The sequence below is a fragment of the Strongylocentrotus purpuratus genome, unplaced genomic scaffold (assembly GCF_000002235.5).
Source record: "Strongylocentrotus purpuratus isolate Spur 01 unplaced genomic scaffold, Spur_5.0 spur5_scaffold_21, whole genome shotgun sequence".
Lineage (NCBI taxonomy): Eukaryota > Metazoa > Echinodermata > Echinoidea > Camarodonta > Strongylocentrotidae > Strongylocentrotus > Strongylocentrotus purpuratus.
Window position 1 is genome coordinate 9,245,993 of NW_022145607.1, and position 20,408 is coordinate 9,266,400.

General features: G+C 38.1%; 1 protein-coding gene across 2 annotated transcripts; it reads left to right on the forward strand.

Annotated features, from left to right (window-relative positions):
* The first annotated feature begins 6,092 nt into the window (after nucleotides 1-6,092).
* On the forward strand, nucleotides 6,093-19,866 carry LOC115928226 (uronyl 2-sulfotransferase-like). 2 transcript variants are annotated; one of them, XM_030995209.1, is made up of 9 exons: nucleotides 6,093-6,744; nucleotides 10,493-10,668; nucleotides 11,259-11,384; nucleotides 13,797-13,891; nucleotides 14,568-14,715; nucleotides 15,797-15,825; nucleotides 16,713-16,784; nucleotides 17,307-17,473; nucleotides 18,398-19,866. In XM_030995209.1, exons 1-9 carry the CDS (start codon nucleotides 6,648-6,650, stop codon nucleotides 18,562-18,564), a joined length of 1,077 nt encoding a protein of 358 aa, XP_030851069.1. In that variant the 5' UTR covers nucleotides 6,093-6,647; the 3' UTR covers nucleotides 18,565-19,866. The 2 variants fall into 2 exon arrangements, with proteins under 2 accessions (XP_030851069.1, XP_030851068.1); XM_030995208.1 differs by lacking the exon at nucleotides 15,797-15,825 and having other exon boundaries at nucleotides 16,684-16,784.
* The last annotated feature ends 542 nt before the right edge of the window (nucleotides 19,867-20,408 follow it).

Here is a 20,408-nt window from a genome sequence, read left to right on the forward strand (position 1 = left end):
CTTGTTTTCCTCGATTTATCGACTTTTCAATCACAGTTAAAAAAGAGTAGATTTTGAAAATTGTTGAGAGAGCTCTCACAACCAAACAATCAAGGAGTTATGGTGAGACCAAATGATAGTGCGATCGGCGCTATCGGGTCTTTTATATCGGCACGCGCTGTCGTCTGCTCGCTACGACGTGTTACCTAGGAACAAGGCGTGAACATAGTAACTCCCAGTGAAACGGCCAGGCAACGAATAATGGTCGTGGCAGATTTCAAAATTGGTTGATGCAAGGACCTTTTGTTTGAAGTATACGGTCATAAAAGAAAAAATGATACAGAGTATACTCCAATCACTTTGCTGGTCAGGTGTTTATGCGGAAATGTGCTACCAGCAGAAGTAGGTTATCTTTGTAACATGTAAAGAAAAAAGCTAACGATTTTACTAAGCTCTAAAGCTGTTTGTATAATAGTATTTTCCTCGTTTATATCACCCTTCTTAGCGAAGCACAATCAGGACAATAGTTGGTGCTCCCACGATTCTACGCATTCAACTAAAGTTCATCATCATGATAACGTTTCTTTGTAAACTTATCAAACGCCTTTTTGTTCTTTTATTCTTTTTAAAATCACGATGTTTACAGGTAAAAGTGAAATCTCACGGAGCTATAAGTGTTGCGAATATTTATCTGTAAGACCCATATTAAACGCAACAATGACACAATATGAAAAGCATCTATATTCTCAAATGCTGCAAACTTTATGCACCATAATCTGATGTTCAGAACACACTTCTAGCCTTTATAAAGGTGACCAATCAACTTATTCCATAATTTTTTTTTTCTTAAAAATGATGTTATCAATTACACATTTTGCTTGTATTACTAAACAGAATACGAAGGAATTAGAATTTCATTAATTTGTCAAAACTTGACGTAAGAACTATATGTTCATTTTCATAAATATTATGTCGCACAAATTGAAAATGTAATTTTGTTGGTTCCACATTGTTTCTGAAATTTTCAATTCTCCTTCGGTTTCTTTCAATCTATGTTCATCTCGGAAAGTACTCCCACTTGAAATGAAATAAACACATCACGTATAGTGATATACCCCCTTCTAAAGGTAAGTGTTCTTAATTTATATACCCAAATTTCATATTGCATTAAATCGTGACGCGATCACTTTTTAAAATCGGGAGTAAAGAAACCAATGCAAATGTTTCGGCAAAGTTGAGCAAGAATTTGGGTTGATATATATATGCCATCATAACTTTACATACACCGACAAAACTATCTATACAGACATAAGAATAAAATAACAATGTCCCCAAAAAGTAGCGCTGATACTTCACCCAAGTTTCCAAATAGTTATACATAAAAATCTGAACGTATTATAGCAAATTTGCTTGATATTGAAGTGAACGCTAGTGAGAGATTCTAGGAATACTTCAAAAACCTACTTCTTAACTTTGAATTTCATATCTTACTCAATTTCTTGTCAACTAATTGAACCTGGAGTCTCTACTACAAGAAACTGCTTTTCTTTGAAACGTTGGTTCACCTGATTTTCTCAGTTTGTTAATGTTTGGAGAGGGATTTAGATCCTTGCTGGTAGGATTAATGTATCTGCAGCTTGGGACACGATACTGTTCACAAACATTAATGTCGCTAATGTATTCATTGATGGGCACTACCTACTAATCTCTTGTACAAGCATGGTCATGGTGGTACCACATCAATTCAAGTATGTGTATCCTAGCTCCCACAACCGCAACGACACGTTGCAAAATAAAATAAATCAATATGGCAGGTAAACCTCAGGCAAACTTAATGCCGTCGCGACGCCTTAAGAACAACTGTTTTGAAGAAAAGCGTAACATTATATGTACTCAATGCATCAGTAAACTGTTTGTGTAGAATTGTTAAATTATTTTTCTACAATTTTGAATAAATACTCGTTCTAAATTTCATAGTAAGGTAAAAGTCAGAAAAAAGTCTAAGAACACAAGGTAATTATAGAAAGTTTATTATTGCCAATTCGCCTAATACTTTTAAAATCAATCTTTAAATCGACCCGCCTTCGTGATGATGTTAGTGCACTTGTTGCCACCCTGCAGTCATGGGGGCGTCACCCTCCTTAGAATGGATGCTCTTGTTCGACACAATTGTGTGAAAGATCTTCCACTACTAATAGCAGAGCATGATAAAGACCAATGCACAGTTTGATAAATCTGAAATGGATTATTTTTATTCCAGTTTCTTGCACAAGTTCTGACAATGTGCAAACAAAGTGATTTAATTGGATAAGCGGGGGAAAATCTACAAATTAGTTTTCAAGTGTAAAAGGAGCCCACTAAAAAGATCTGTCAGTAAATGATATATAAACATATCATATAAGTAGATGATGACGCACACAATATTTTACAAGACTGTAAAAGAATCCTTCTCGTCATGACTAATTGATTCTGATTGGCTAACACATCGCGCCGTTGCCTAGCGACCACCTGTTGTTCTTTGAAGCTGGTCGTCTGGTAGAGTTTCTGTCGCCAAGATTGAGAGCGCTTTATATCACTTCATATAGCACTGCTATACTCAATATATTTCACGCCACGAACCCTGTTTCCTTTCCACTTTATTCCATTAAAGGTAAAGACCAGTATTGGAAACGCCCCAATTTCAAAAAATGAAATGGAACTCTCATTACCAATCATGTGAAAGAATATGTTTTGACTAATACATGATGATAAAAAATTTGCCGGGAAACCGCCTACTAATTCATATATTTGGTAAATTTGTTTCTCTCATGGTCTGTGAGAGATATAGGGTAGTCCCATATACATCTTTCTGTGTATAGTGCTTGTAACTTTACGAAGAATGGGCCAAATTTCTTATCATTTTGATGATTCCAGAACCTTGCAGATGCTAGATGCTAGATGATCAACCTTTTCTGATCGATTCCACAACGTTTCTTTCACAATGCAATCGCATGACCATAACTGGTCTTTACCTTTAACATCTTGTTTCTCTGGGTTAATGGTTTGTGAAGTCAGAATAATGGCACCTTATCTACAGCCTACTAGATGCAAAGTTTGATCGTTGAATATTAGAATCGGGCAATGATAGCCTTTAAAATTTTGCCACCCGTTCCTAATAACAAAAGTTATTGTCTTGTGTTAATCAACATGATTGATAGATGAGATCATGAACTCGCCTTATCATAATCAGGTATCTGAGAAACAATTCAGCGTAGATGGAGACATCATAATATTCGACAACAAACATGTACTTTTTAATAAATGGTATCACCATCGTCATCATCACCATCATCATCATTGGCATTATCATTGTCATCTTCATCATCCTTCTCATCATCATCAACCACATTATTATCATCATCATCATTATCATCATCATCATCATATCATCATAATCCTCATCGACGTCGTCGTCATAATCAACATCAAGTACTACCGTTCCCCTCGCCCTCTCATATAGTCGTAATAACTACCAATATCACCACAGACACGGCATACTCCACCACACCGCTAAAAGCTTTTTACTCTTCGCCCCATTCTATCATTGTATTATTTTTTGCATTTAATGTATTTTACTTTGATTTCATCATCTTTGCCATCATGTATCTCGAAATGATACATGAGTTAGTGATGTAGATAGTTCTTTTTTTTTTAAAGAATTGCAACACATACACGCACACCATAAATAAAGAACATTTGCTAACATGAGTAATGGAGTGTTATTAGTCAGACACGAACCGAGGATTGTGGCGCTAAATGTACATTTCTAATCAGTGCCCTCACTGGATTTCGAAGCTAGAATCGGTTAATGACATTGACGTCATGTAAATTAATGGATTTACTTGGCATACGTGATAATTCTTTTGTCTTGATTTGACCTTTAAACAAACTTCATCATACTACACACAATCTGCGGTACAATGGCTCTTGAGTCAATGGAAGGGGGAGATAATGTATGCACTTTGACACATAGTATGAGTAGATTCAGAATCTAAAGTACACAAATCATATCAATGAAGAATGTCTTATTACATGAGAAAAATGAATTTTGTAACTAGCATGATCAGTTCAAATTGTAAAATGGGGAATATGTGCTGAACCTCCTTTGGGAGACGCATCCTCCGGAAAAAGATCAAAGGGGTAAAGAAGGGGAGGGGGGAGAGAAGGGGAGGGGGAGGGGGAAGGGGGGGGGGGGGGGGTGAAAGTTATGATTAAACCTAATACGATTCACAATTTCACTAGGATAATAATCATGAAGTAGTGAAGCACATTAGGCACTTCCAAATCCGTACTTTATACACGAGAGGTGACGAAATATACATAAAGAAGAACGATGCAATATCAGAGAATTTATTTCCAAACTGATGTTTTTATACACCGTACTGATATTGGATAACACTGTCGTAAACGGTTCTAGGACAACTACCCCCTGGACATCCATCCCCCGGATAACCACCCCAGTCAGCTACCCCCTAGGACAACTACCCCCTAGGACACCTACCCCCTAGGGCAACCACCCTCTAGGACGACTACCCCTGGGACAACTCCCCCCTACGACAACTACCCCCTACGACAACCATCCTCTAGGACACCTACCTCCCCCGGACGACTATCCTAGGGCTATTTGTCCGGGGGTAGTTGTCCGGTTTGGTTGTCTGGTGATAGTTGTCCTAAAGGGGTAGTTGTCCTTGGGGTAGTTGTCCGGATGTAGTTGTCCAGGGGGTAGTCGTCCTAGAGGGTGGTTGCCCTAGGGGGTAAGTGTCCTAGGGGTAGATGTCCTACAGAGGGTTATTGACTGGGGGTGGTTATCCGGGGGTAGATGTCCAGGGTGTAGGTGTCCGGATTCGGTTGTAAACGTATACAAGTTAGAACCAGGAGAGCATATGGCGCGATACAATCAATGACTTAGGCCACGTGTTCGATGGTCATGCAGCTTGATGTTGTTCAATGACTGATTTAGCTCAGTAGACGGCAAATAGCCTTCAAGATGTAGTTTGTTATCGAAGGGAGGGTGTGTGTGTGTGTGTGTGTTTTTTTTTTTTTGGGGGGGGGGGGTTCTTCTTTACACACTCATGACTTCCTGCCGCTTCCTCTTATTTTACATCTTTATTTCATCGTCAAAACGATCGCACATATACTTATGAGAAATTAGCTCAAGGTCAAGACCCGCGCATTCAAGTTAACACAGTGATTTAGTGAACTTCTTTCTGGTATTCACTTTCATTTGTAGGTGACAAAGTTGATAATTCGAGCTGTTAATTTAATGGATATTGTATTTTACTGGAAAATAACGGGAAAAGGACGTGCCCGAATGGCAAGTTGACTGCCTATACGTAGAGATGAATTCTCAAGGCTGACATGTGCTCTAAGACGAATGCAAGAAAAATAAATTTGAGTGAATAAATGATTGATTTGACCGAGAAAACCTATTATCGAGGAATAAACACTCTTGCCAATTTTATTTTATTTTTTTCCTTTTGAAGGGGGAAAAAAAATTCAGATTTGTATCGGTGATGGCGCTATTATAGTACAATCAAAGAGCTATATTAGTTCTATGAGTACCATAAATATAAATATACTTTTATGTCAGCAGGGAGGCAAAATCCTATAGAAAGATTTTTCATTGTACAGTGCTTGATCTTTTATTGACCTAGTCCTATTCATGACATCCAGTATATACATGTAGGCCAATTCGACTTGTTTAAAAAGATTGACAATGATTGATAATATACGTAGAGCATATTTTGTAGGGAATTTCGGCTTTATTGATACCATTTTAGTAAGCAATGCCGATATTCTCTTTAAGATAGCCATCACATGTTATTTAAAGGAGATGGGCGTCAACAGCAAGCAGGCTCGGCTCTACCAGCACTTCCACTTTCTTCCTTATTCACTTGGAGTTATATTTCGGGATACATGACGTCAGCAGGATTTATGATTCATTGTTTATCAGGGATGTACTTGTTTTTGCCCTTTTGCAGACATACTACTTTTCTCCGTCTGGTTCAGGCGGTAGTGAAAGAAGCTCCGCATAACCTTGCCTTGCATGGTAGTGTGTGCACTATTTCGGCTTAATACACTGTCGGTCAGCAAGGGTCAAGTTCGAAGAATGAACGAGGTCATCGTCTCGACATTGTCTGCACTAGACCGCCTAAATGCGGACGTGTGCAGTGGGGAACCCATAGCATAGACCCCCATCTTTACCAAACGACTGGAACAGCGAGCTGACGAGTTGTGCGTGTCCATGCATGGTCTGCGTTGAGATTCATAATCATACATTTATGCATGTTTAGTAATGCTTGGTGTAGCGATTGAGGTGACACAATATTAATGGAGCTAACATTTCCGAACGATTACCGTTCTACGAAAGATATTCAGGATCATAGTTCCGAGGATCTACTGGGAGATATATATACAGAGAAGGGTACATCTGTTTGCTTCAGTACATCGCACAATAAACATAGGATGATCTCAAAACATCCACACCGTATAGTCCAACATTGAACCGACTTGATGTTATATACAATGTTACTTCAGTTCCAGAAAGCTTGACCACAATCATCGGACCCAAGTACATTTGGATTTCCAGCGAGGAAAAAGAAGATTTGAGGTTTCCATCTGTCTGGACTATGAGGTTCATTAATAGGACACGTTGCTCATGGCTGAGCGTTATTATCATATCGTCTGTGGCACTTTCTTGGTTATATCTCACGCATTCTAAACAAGGTAAGACATCAATTGGTTATTGTGCTGCAAAATTACTGAGTAATCATAGTCTTTTGAAAGTCAAGCCTCAATGCAATAATAAGTTGCCCATTTTAGGACAGAAAGGGGGAGGGTGGGTACTACCATTCTGTTCCCCCTTTTAAGCACGTTCTCGCATTATTTATTGCTCCCCCTTAAAAACAGGCTGAATTTTCGCTGCTCGGTTAACCTCTTGTATTTATTTATAGTAACCCATCGACAGAGGCACTTGATTGTAATTCTCTACCCGTGTCTGCATGCACATGACCATACGGGGGATCCCTTGAAAATAAGATTACATGTCCTTAAGATAACCTTTGATCATATGAACTTGACCTGTTGACCTTACATGACCTTTACTGACAGAATGTATGTCAATCACATCAAATTCATCCGTTTGGTTTCCTGTTTGAGAGCAGTGACCTACTTTATTTTAAAGGGCATACCCATTTTGATAGGGAGTACAAAAGCGAAGAAAAGCAATATCAAGCAAAGTTAAATTAGACCCCTACTTGGGATTATATCTCATTCCTTCCTCACCTCGCTATTTAAAAAACTGCAAACTTTGCATCCGCTTCAGTATTTCTTATATCCACTACAAATCAGAAAAACATTTCACGAATTATGTTAGGGTTTACCCGACTTCTTTGACACCTTTAACCGTCTGCTATAAACCTTGTGACGTAGCCAAGTCGAACCACACATGCTGATGAAATTGTAGTTAACATAATACAATTACAAGTACACGTTTCCGTTTAGACTTTATGTGATACGAGAAACAGACGACGGGAACGGGATGACAGATGCAGATGCAGAGAAATAATATATTAAGTGGAATATATTGAGGGGACTATGATGACAACCGAGATACAGTCTCAACAGTCCGTTTAAAGAAAAGGTCACGTTCTGGGAAGAGGTGAACAATACTTTTATGAGCGTTTTCATTGTTATTATGCAAGTGTGGAAGAACATCAGATAAACAATGTTCCCTAAAAAGCATGACTCTTCAAAATGCTTTCAAATCGGGACGGATTTTTGTGCCACATGCTCGTGTAACCCCATACATCTTTCTGTGTGCAGTATTTTAAATTTACATATACTTGGCAAAATTTCTTATAATTTTGATGATTCCAGAACCTTGCAGTACATACCAATACTTTTATGCTAGATGATCAACCTTTTCTGATCGATTCCACACCGTTTCTTTCACAATACAATTGCATGACCAGAACTCAACTTTATCTTTAAGCCCACTGCACACTATACAATCTAACTATATATACTTACTTACTTACTTGTTATACTTGTTTGTTGAGGCTTGAAGCATCAGCTTATGAGCCCATCATTACAATCACAGCATTATTACGTTGATAAGGGTTATATTTGAGAGGATGGTGATGCCAATGCTTTCTAGTTCAGATTTGAAGCTGTTAATAGATGGCGCTTGGACTGTATAGCTCGTTCCAGTTGTTAATTGATCTTATATATATTATATATATATATATATATATATATATATATATATATATATATATACGCTCTGATTTTAAAAGCATTTGCAAAAGCATTTGATACGAACGTTCAAACATGAACATATCAAAGGTCTGAATAGTCAGTCATATGATAAATAAAATAAAAACTCCAGGGATTTCATGCTACCCTAGAAGAGAAAAGGTATAAATCGGCTCAAAATCGTAGTAACGTCGGACCAGTAGTACTACGATAATCATTGTCTAGGATTAGAAACCGATTCGGCTTTTTATCCAGTTTACTCTGACTAGAAGAGTTAAATGCACTAAAATTTCGGCTGTTTGCATTCTTATTATTAAACTTCCATGGCTAATAATATCGCAATTTCTTTGAAAATCGGATCGCAGGAGGATCGTACATTGTGAACATCTCAACTTTGTATGTAAAAGGGGATACATGTCTCTAAAAATGCTTATTAGCTAAAAGTGTCTCTAAAATGTCTCTAAAAGTGCTGATTGCCGGAGTGGCGTGATGGATCAGGTGTTCCCTATGTTTTAAGATCTAATCGACTAACAAGAGACAAGGTCATGTAAGGTTATGTTATACTCTACTGTATTTGTATAATTATCATTTTGTTGCCAAATTCTCTTCCATACATTTGCCAGGTTAGCAAGTTCCAAAGAAATCAACTTTTTGTTTATGACAGAGATTGTATTATACAGTAGTCTTGCGGGTGCACCATGTGAGAGACAGGGATGATTGAGGAGTCCTGAAAAGGACTCTCGGTAATCTTTCTTGAGGGTGTGTAGTCCTGAAAAGGACTGTTGGTGAAGTCTTAAAAAAGACTGTTGGTTATCTTTCTTAGCTTATAGTTCTAAGGAGAATTATAGTGCTTGGAGCGGATGAGTGGCAGGAGTGGCTCGACGTTTCGAACAGGTTGACTATCCGTCGTCAGAGTCAGGAGTCTCTCCTTCTAAGACTTTAATTCACCGAATATTAATTTTGCAGAAGCGTGCATTAAGAATAATCCATAATGTCTACTTTCGTTCCCACACTAACCGCTTATTTTTACAAGACAAAATTCTTAAACTTAATAAATCGTATTCTTGGTACCTCGGTATCTTTATGTTCTAACTGAACAATAACGAGTTTCCTCTCCCGATTTCCTCCATTTCCTCCATACAAAAATAACGAGATACATTCATACCCCACACAACAGTCGAACCACTTCCACACTCTTCGTATGAGAACAGCTTTCGCACAAAAACAATTATTTACACCGGTCCAGTATTTTGGAATAACATAGATCCATCTCTTAAACAAAGTACCAGTCTATACACATTTAAAAGAAGATAAAGATTAAACTTTTAACACATACATGATCGATTCTTGGTTTGTTTGACTCTCGACTCAATCTCTCTCACCCTTTTTTTTAGAGCTTTTGCAATCATTCATTTTCCCTTTTTGTATCTTTCGTTCTTTTTGCCTTCTCCTATTTTCCTCCATTTTTTCCTCTTTTATTATTATTTTTCCCAATTTTTTAAAGAATTTCTTAGTTACATATTTTTCTATTTATTGATTTCTAAGCATACTTTGTTCATGTTATATTGTAAAACAGCATCTGAGGAACTAACATTTCAACAAGCTCTGCTTCCAGTTAGTTCCTCTTTTCTCGTGCTATTTCCAATATCTTTGTCGTTTCATTGCATTTTTTTTTTGTGATATAATTATTCTTGTATTATGTTTTGCATGAGAAATAAAATCATTTTGAATCAAACAATAAAAAAACCAAAACATACAAACAAACAAATCAAAATAAGATAGCAACTCCGCCAACAGCTAAAAAGCAAAGATATGAAAAAATATCCCTGACAAGTAAAATCCGATAGTGGACAATGTTCCCTGTTATTTGGTGAGATTATTTCTGTTCCGATGTTGAAGGGCAACCAATATTGGCTATACATATTGTCAGAGCCGAAAAAGGGGTATTTTTTAAACCAGGAAATGTAATGTTGCCATTTTAGTTAATATCGTGGTAAACTAACCATCAATAGTAAGCTTCATGCAATATTAAATTTATATAACATTGTTGAGACAAATAAATGCAAATTTATCAGGAGAACCGATATATGCCACGCCTACTATTTCACAATGGACCATTTTCATTAAATAGTACGTTCGAAAGCTGTAGGCCTATGTACAAATGAATAGACAAATATCTCTGAGGTATCATATCATATGTGCATCTTCTCCCTTCCAGATGTATTTCCTGAAATCCATAACTCCGTGTCACGTGAAAAATGCCCATGTGCTTCAGGAGCCAGGATGAGCACTGACAATGAACCCAATCTGGCTTATAACAAGCCCAACGAATCGCAGGCACTGACTGTAGTAAAGCAATGCGGATCACGCTATGGGAAAGCGGTTCTAAAAGACGTAAGTTTTGTAAAGTATTTTTGAAATAGTATTCAGAATGAAGGACGCCATTTATAAGAGTAATAATAATTTTAGCTTCAAATTTGGGGAGATGATTGAATTTAATTCAATTATTTTGTTTTCAATAGTTTGCACACGCACACATATCCCCACCAAAGAAATGCGTAAAATATTTCAACGTATCCAGGGGCGTCATAATTATTGGGGGGGGGGGGGGGTAGTTCGCACTTAATTTTTTTCATTTCATTTTGCCCCCCCCCCCCCCAATTTGAAAAAAAAGTGCAGACCAATATTTCGGGGGGGGGGCTAAAAAAAACAAAAACATTTTACCCCCGACATTTGTTTTTTTGGCCAGCCCAAGGGGGGGGGGGGTGATCCGCCCCTGCACCTATAATAATTGTATCAAGTAATACGAACGTGATTTCTATAATAGGTAATACAACATGGAATTGAAATTGCTATTGAGTTGATTTCTTGTAAGTCTTTCTAATCGCGTTGAACTTGAACTTGAAAATGTTGATGACTTCTCGGAAATATATCCCTTTTCACTATGACTCTTTTCTGACCATGTACCGTCTTCGAACCCGAAGGACATCACTGTAGTCTACAACCGAGTCCCGAAGTGTGGCAGTAGAGCGCTCCTTCAGTGTGTCAAGAGCTTGGTGAAGAAAAACCAAATTCGTGGTCCTATACCCATGGTACCCCCGACATTCAAGGTGAGGGTTCAAGGTCGGTGTTATCAATTAATTTTTCATTGTGGTGGTGTATCCAGCTTAGGGTGAAGCAAGCCTCAACCCCTCTCGGTGAAGATGAGGAAGAAGAAGAACAAGATGAACAAGAAGAACAAGAACATGTAGAATAAAAAGAAGTAGAAGTAAACGAAGAGGTAGCAGAAGAAGTAGTAGAGGTAAACTAAGAAGAAGAAGAAGAAGAAAAAGAAATAGAAGAAGAAAAAGAAAAGAGCCCTTTAAAAAAATCTTGCAATGGGTCCACATCGAGAGGGGTTATTTAAGTGCATTGCCCCCCCCCCCCCCCAATTTATCACCATCTGTATCCGCCTCTGCACTGGTTTCATTCGCCTTCATTTATTTTCTATAGATAGAACAGTTTCGACTTTTGAGCCAACTTGAATTCGCCCACATACATGTACATACCAACAAAAGTCGGGTAATGGTTTCGAATCGTAACATGCCTAGTTTATGATGTTGAACCTTGGTGTGTGAACTCCATGCTTCGGTTTTGCTAAGTAATGTGTGAATACATTGCCAAGGCCTAACAGGTCGCTTCTGTTCCATTATTATTATTATTTTGTCACCCCCATCAAACATTGAAAAGGATAGTACCTTTTAATGAATATTTTTTCTTTCATTATTGAGTTGATTTGGGTGAAGAAAATGGTTGTATATAAACGTCGGATCCCGGCCGTTAACTGCGATAGGTGCTTTTTGACTGACAAGCAGTTTTAGTCAGTCGTCCAGGCGCGTACGCAGGGGGGGGGGGGGGATGTTTGGGGGTTAAACCCCCCCTTTGGTATTATTATGTGTGTAAACCCCCCTAAAAAAAACCTAAACCCCCCCCCCCTTTGTTTGTTTGTTGTTTTTTTTTTATTATTATTAAAAAAAATAAAAAAATAAAAAAATTACCCCCATGGCTGACCTAAGAAAGGTGACCTTATCCCCCCCCCAACGGAGCAAAATGTCAATTTTTCAAATTTCGAGACCCCCCCCAAAAAAAAAAAGTGCCCTCTTAACCCCCCCCCCCCCGCTTATTCAGCGGTCGGTTGAGTCGTTGCGATTTTTTTGGGACCAAAAAAAAAAAAAAAAAAGTGTCCGCTTACCCCCCCCCCCCCCCCCCCCCCCACTCAGCGACTTTTTGGCCGGCGCGATTTTCAAATTTTCCTGAGTCGTTGCGAAATTTTGGACCCGATTTTAAACCCCCCCCCCCCCCCCCCCCCTTGAAAAAATCCTGCGTACGCCACTGCAGTCGTCTGAGAAGATAACAAAAAAGGAACCGAGTCATGAACTCAAGATCTGATGCTAGGATATTTTCCATATCGAGTTGCATGGTTCAGATCAACAAACCAAAAACAGCACAGAGGGCGTAGAGTCAGTCCAACAATTGAGGGGGGCACTGACATGAAGGGGGACTGGTTATTCTATGAAATGAAATGGGAATTCACAAGGCTACTGATGGTTGAGGTGGTTGTTGGAATGGTCCCGTCTTCTTTTCTCGCCTTTGTCTACTGTTTCTTTCCTCTTTTCTCATGTTTTAATTTTTGACCATTCTTATGGGGCGTGTCCCCTGTGCCTTCTTGTAAATACGCCACTAACTTCACACACATGTATATCAGCGGTTAAATCTAAATTGAATTACGATTGATGTTGAGAATGATATTGGAACATGGTGAGATAGGTTGACAGATAGGTTTGCGATCAGCGGGATGTGACAACTTTTAGTGATGTGATTTTATTCCTGTAGTTGAACCCAAAAGAACATGACATGAGATTAGAAAAGTGTTCATGGCGAATGATATAGTTACGGAATCTGGACAAATCAGCGAATTCCATCTAGTAATTAATACATCAACCAACAAACCCAATAGCAATCCCATCAACTAACAAACCATCACATGTACCCTGAACCATCCAATTACCACGATCAACGAAAATTCAATCATCAAACCGTATTGCGAGCATTTACTAACCAAGTAGCCATTTAACCAACCAACCAGCAAACCAACAGCTGACTCACGATCGATAAGATATCCAAGAAATAATTCACTCATTATCCAATTAACTATGCAATCAACCCCAACCTACATACCAATCATAATCCAATGAACCAACCCTAAAATCGAACGACCAGCCGCCCATCCAACAAAAAGTCTTATCAACCTGTAACCACTTAACTATCAACTGTTAACTATTAACCAATCACCCACCCAAAGGTACCTACCGACCATTCGAAATGCATGAACCACAAATGTTTATCGTACACAATTTATTATATTTTGTATGTTAAAATTAATAAAATTATTAAGGCATAAATATTCTTAATGAATGAACGTCCAACGCCCAAACAGCAACAACTGACCACTTCAATATCTTTTCCTTTATCACTACCATTAGGCTGAACTGGCTCTCTTGACACGCACAGTTGAAGGGATTAGGTCACAAAGGAGGGCGTTCCTCGAAGGCCATGTCCGATTCAATCACTTTCAAGAGTAAGTCCGTCGATTCCATTTATTTTTCAGAGTTTTATGTTAAAGAAGTTTTGAACATTGACTTGTAAAATGTCTCGGGTAGTCTTGAAAATACATTGTATTGAAGGGTTAATTTTGTATCATTGTTTACTAAGGCAATATTATGGTATTGCAATGTAAAAGAGGTTTAGTCATACAGTGTATTTATCTTCTCTCATAGCTATTTACTTAAATCTTATCAGTCAGAGATTTAATTTTAGTCAAAACAAATCATCGATTCTTGAAGAAAACATGAGTATTTTAACTACTGATGGGGCTACACTGTTGAAATAAAAAGAAATAAATAAATAAATATTAATAGTCAAGTGATATTTTTGAAGGGTTATTAGCCTGGGGACTCAAAATATTTCCTCCGATGTCATGTGAGAAGTGTTTTCATTAACTCTGATAAATTAGGTTAGGCCTTATTCAATGTACACAATATGATGAAATACCATTTAACACAAATTCACACTAACACAATTCAGTGGTGTAATGGTAGGCCGATTTATCCTGCGAAAGTACCGAATCGTCGGCGTACACGCTTCTGTCATATTCGGAACACGCTAAATGCGCAGAGTGACAACCTATATGCTACAAACATCGCTTTTATGAACTGAATTTTTCATTTTTCTTTATGTATTGTATTTCGCTGCAGTGAGAGGGTGCATTACATCAACATGATCCGAGATCCGCTGAATCGCTTGGTGTCCAGTTTCTATTTCAACCGCCACGGTGACGGGTTGCTCTCTCCTCGACAACTCGCTGACGTCCGGAACAGAACCAAGCCAGAGGTCATTGATGAGGTCAGTTGAGGTCAATCACCTGCGGTTACGTAGAAGAAGAGAACTGTGCGATAATTACTAATATTTCCAAAGATTTGTAGTATCTCTTTGGTATTTCCATGTACATTTTTAACGGTGTCACCCTTTTCAAAACTAGCGAACTGATCCTAGTCGTAATTGCCATGTTGGAAAGGGGGATGCCGATTCTTTGCCGAAATGTCGTCTCACTTTTTAAGAACTGAAAACAGCGTGTACACGATATTGGATCAGCCAAAACTTAAAACCATGTTTTAAAATATGCAAAAATATCATTAATAGTGTAATCTAACTCTAAATAATGAAAGTCATCAATTTTTGCGATATCAGCGAACGCTCACTTAGGTCGGTGCCCGTGCGGAAAACGCCCGGGCACCGAGCGCATTTTAGAGCCCCGCCGATCACCGGCCAGCCGCCGGGCAATTTCTTTAAAATCAGCTGGTGGGAGACCGCTCGGGAATCGGTGGGTCATCAGTCGGTCATTGCCGGGATCGCTGAGGCTCTACAGCCTGCACGACTTCTCCAAAAATCGTTGGGCGATGCCTAAATTCCAGCGGCGACCGAGCAGGCTACTAATCGGTCGGTCGCCGCTCTGAGTTGTGACCATAGCTTAAAACAGCGGCGTTTTTTAATATCATAAAGACATAAAGTCTAATACGCTTCACATTTCTATTTCAGATATACCAGAAAGCTCAGTAAATACACACATTTGCCATTTATTTACAAGTAACAAAAACGGCGGTTTACCTCGCTATAGTTATCTGACCAAGCCTTAACTCTTATGTTTTATGTAGACCTTTGATGAATGCGTCAGTCATGAAAGGTTATCACGCACCGTTACCTCGTTTTATCTGACCAAGCCTTAACTCTAATGTTTTATGTAGACCTTTGATGAATGCGTCAGTCATGAAAGGTTATCATGTACCGTTACCTCGTTTATATCTGACCAAGCCTTTACTCTTATGTTTTATGTAGACTTTTGATGAATGCGTCAGTCATGAAAGGTTATCATGTACCGTTACCTCGTTTATATCTGACCAAGCCTTAACTCTTATGTTTTATGTAGACCTTTGATGAATGCGTCAGTCATGAAAGGTTATCACGATTTTGTTTCGAAGTATTCCCCCATACTGAATTACAGTAGTTTAAATGCGGTAGGATAAGAGAATAGTATAATGTAATAAGATTCTTACGGGAAATATAATTGCGTATACGTCTAATGCAGGCAATCGTACCCGATACTTTCTTAACAACTTCTTTTACATGTAACGACCATGTTAAGCTTTTGTCTAGTGTTACACCTAGATATTTCATACTTTCGACTGAGTCGAGTACATTGTCACTGTAACGAATACAAATATTATTATTTTGAATTTTTCTTTTGGAACCAAATAGTATTGTTTTGGTTTTATTTGCATTTAAAAACAGTCCATTGTATTTTAGCCATTTCAAGATACGGGTAAAATCTTTTTGGAGATTGTATTCACAAACTTTATAATCCTTTCCATGATGAAATACTGCCGTGTCATCTGCATATAAGGAAATCTTTGTCTTAGAATGGAGTTGCAGGTTACAAATATCATTCACATAGAGGCAGAAAATTAATGGCCCCAGTATTGATCCTTGTGGAATTCCTGATTTCACAGTTAGAAAATTACTCTTAGTCCCTTGCAAGAATACACATTGTTGCCTATTAGATAGATAGGATTCGAACCACTCAAGTTCAACTCCCCCAATACCATACAATAACATTTTCTTAATAATCAATGGGTGTGGTATAACGTCGAACGCCTTTTTCAGGTCAAGAAAAATGGCTCCAGTGACCAGACCTTTGTCCATATTGTCAAGTATACCTTATGTAGACCTTTGAAGAATGCGTCAGTCATGAAAGGTTATCATGTACCGTTACCTCGTTTATATCTGACCAAGCCTTAACTCTTATGTTTTATGTAGACCTTTGATGAATGCGTCAGTCATGAAAGGTTATCATGCACAGGACCTCAAGTCTTAAGCTACGTGATCGGATTCTTCTGTGGGTTCCATCCTAGGTGCAGGTAAAGAATTGTCTTTTCTTTTTCCATATTTAGTTAACCTCAATAAGAAAGATTATTATTGTGTTATAGTACTCGTGATGTGGTGTTAAATATTTTGATTGACAGCCCGCTGATTTCAATTAAGAAGCGCACTCACAAAAAAACAAAACAGATTGAACATTTTGAGGGAAAATTTGAAAATTGTTGAAGTCTCAATTAATTGTTTTAAATGAAGAACGATACTACTGGAAAACTCTTGTATCATTGTATCCCCCAAAACGCGTTTAGGCCATATTAGTAATGCAAGGTGTAAAGCTTTTTAGAGCTTTACAAATCTTACTTTAAAGCTTGCCTCTGAAGTGCTATTATTTGTTTTCTTGTATTTTGTCGTTATTATTACTGTTATTATGATTATTATCATCATTATCAACATCATCAGCGTCGTCACCATCATCATTATTAACATAACAAAAATCATTTTATTGTTGTTGTTGTTGTTATTGGTATTTCTTCATAAATATATTATCAATATCAATATTAAAGGAAAGCAACACAGTGGACTTTAGACGAGGCAAAGCGGAACCTCGATTACTACACTGCAGTCGGTATCGTAGAGGAGTATAACTCATCTATGAGGGTACTGGAGTTTCTTTTTCCATCGATGTTTACAGGTTTAGTGAAGAGATACACTCGTCTGAGTAGAGACACAGGTAAGTGAAAAAGTGTTGACATACATGTATAGGCCCAATATAGCTGAATGCATGTAGATGGCATATAGAAGAAGAATGGATTAGGCCTTTAAAAAAAATGTATTGCCCTTTGCGACCGACCCCAAAATCATGAAATGTACGGTCGGCTTTAAATTTTTTTTTTTTTAATTACCGTTTTTTTGAGAAAAATAATATTAAAGCTTTCAGAAAAAATATCAGCCCAAAGAGGAAGAAAAAAGAAGAAAAAAAGTTTAAAAAAGAAAATCCCGACCGACCGACCGACCCATGTTTTGGCACCTAAAGGGCAATACAACAGCTTTTTTAAAAGGCTTTATGGGGAGAGAAAGAGTGTGGGCGAACTAGGTACAGAGGGCATGGGGACGCATACCTTATAGCAAGAAAAAAAAGAAGAATAAGAAGGTACATGTAAAAGGGAAAGGAAGTTGAAAAGGATACAAAACAACACCTACCTTACCCTTTGGACCTATTAATTTTAATTTCATCCGTCCCAAGACCCAGTTATACATGTATTATGCAGCATTTGTCTTCAAATTATGATTTATTTATTTTTTCCTTGTTGGTTATTTGTTTCAAAGTAAAATCAAAATCCAGAGAAAGTTAAAAGTCCCTCCAATATCGTCTTGATGTGTTTTCGAATAGAAACCTACATTAACGTTCATAATATAAAGCTATTTCAGCATCCTATTCTGAAAAAGACCACACTTGACAATGACTAATAGTTCTTCTCTTCCTTTTCTCTCTCTTTCCTTTTCTCTCTCTCTCTTTCCTTTGCTCTCTCTCTTTCCTTTCTCTCTCTCTCTCTCTCTCTCTCTCTCATTCTCTCGCATCCTCTCTCTCTCTCTTTCTCTCTTTTTTTTCTCTCTCTCTCCCTCTCCCCCTCTATCTCCCTCGTTCGATTTCTAGATTTCCAGGTTAAAGCCCACGCTCACCGGTATGTCCCACCCTCTCCTAAAGTCAAGGCATATATGACAAAGAAGCTGAAACTAGAATATGAATTCTACGAGTATGCAAAATCAAGATTCGACATGCTACTGGACGAGTTGCATCTGAGAGACAGTGATGTGAGATGACGATGAAGAAGGTGGGCTAGGGACAATGAGCAATGTAAGGACTTGTCAAAAATATGAATAGAATTATGATGGAGATTGGATCGGAAAATACTATGTGCTATTATGTCAAAAGATTGATTGTAGCAAATGGAATCACGTTGGCCGGCTTACTTCGAATCAGTGGGTCGTCGCGTTCGGTCGGGTGGTCGCGTTACACCTTTTTTTAAACGAAGGATTTTTACGTCAATTGTCAGGTAAATTAGATCAGACCATTTGTAGATGAGTGAGGTTTATGTCACAAACATTACCCCCGATATTTGGTGAACAAAGGGGCATGTTTTCGCCAAAGGTCGGGTAACGCGACCAACTGACTCGACGCGATGACCCGATGATACGAAGTAAGCCTCTTTGGCCACATTTGTAGACGGAAGGATGATATGATTGAAAAGATAATTATGCAAGGACGCAGTGAAGGCCAAAGGAGACGAGGCAGGCAGAAGCTTGGTTGGCAGATGGAATAAGACAGGTAAAAGGTTTATCACTCGCCTTAGCCAACCGTATGGCTCAAGACAGAACATAGTGGAGAACCATGATCGGTCATGACTCATAGGACCACCATGGAGATCTCTAAGGAGATGACAGTCTATCGGAGAAGTATTCAGGAGACAGATATAAGACAGAAAGAAGACTGAAAGGATCTTCCTATGCACCATCTCTTCAACCCAACCTGTTGGGGACAAGAAGACGAGTAAACGTCACCGGTGATCTGAGGCAAGTCAATTTGACTTATCTGTGATGGTTAGATGAAGAGCAAAGCTCACCATCTAGACCGACGAGATTGCGAGATGTCGTAATGTCGACTTGCCCTTAGCATCAGAAGACGAGTACAAAAGACAGGATAGTGGATCTCATTATTTGGACTTCCATGGGGACGGGATGTCGAGAGATCAAAGCCGAGATCATTGATGTCGTAAAATCAATCTTTTTGGTACCAGGAGACAACATTTTAAAATCATCTACACAAAGTCATGCCGGCTTCCAAGTTGTAAAACGGTATTTATGATGCAGGAGAGCTGAAAGAAGAAAGAGAAAACTTTGCAAATACGTTGTGATTTTAGATTTCTGTACCAGCCCCAGTTGTATTTTCACTGAAATGACCATTCATTGAAATGAATCAATTCATATTGTTAGTTAATAGGTTATGCATTAATTGAAAACCAAATCTTTAACGTATTATGTTTACTATAAAAAAAAAAACATCAAATCGTAATGATACATTCTATTTTTAAGTATGAGGTTGGAATAAAATCCTGTTACAAAATATCAATTGTTAAATTATTTTTTGTTAGAAGTCAAGAACTCTCCTCCTGAAACTGTAGCTTTCAAACAGTGACGTACTGGCACTGGAATTTATAATATTCTGAATCAAAAGGTAATGCTAAAACACCACTGAGAGGAGACACTACACTGATATTGGGTTAAAGATACTATGTCCCTTGTGCAGCCAACCTCAAATTCTGTAGAACTTTACAGGAATTATGAATATGTCATGTATGTCATATCTGTGAAATTAAAACGTTAGCAGTGTCCTTATATTTAAATTATGCAAGGAAACCCGTTTACTTGCTAGACTTCACTGTCAGACACTATTGTCAGTATTGAGTGACTGACTGGCTTTTTCTTCTTCTTTGGTAATAACATACATAAAATGAGCTGTAAAGGATTTTTCTACATCAATAACCCACTTCTTATAATGGTCAAAATTAAACTGATTGATCTTTGCGCAGCATAAAACGTACGACCATGCGGTACAATGGTCTGAAAATCAAGACTATTACTTATTGGCTCTACAGCTCCTAAGTCGA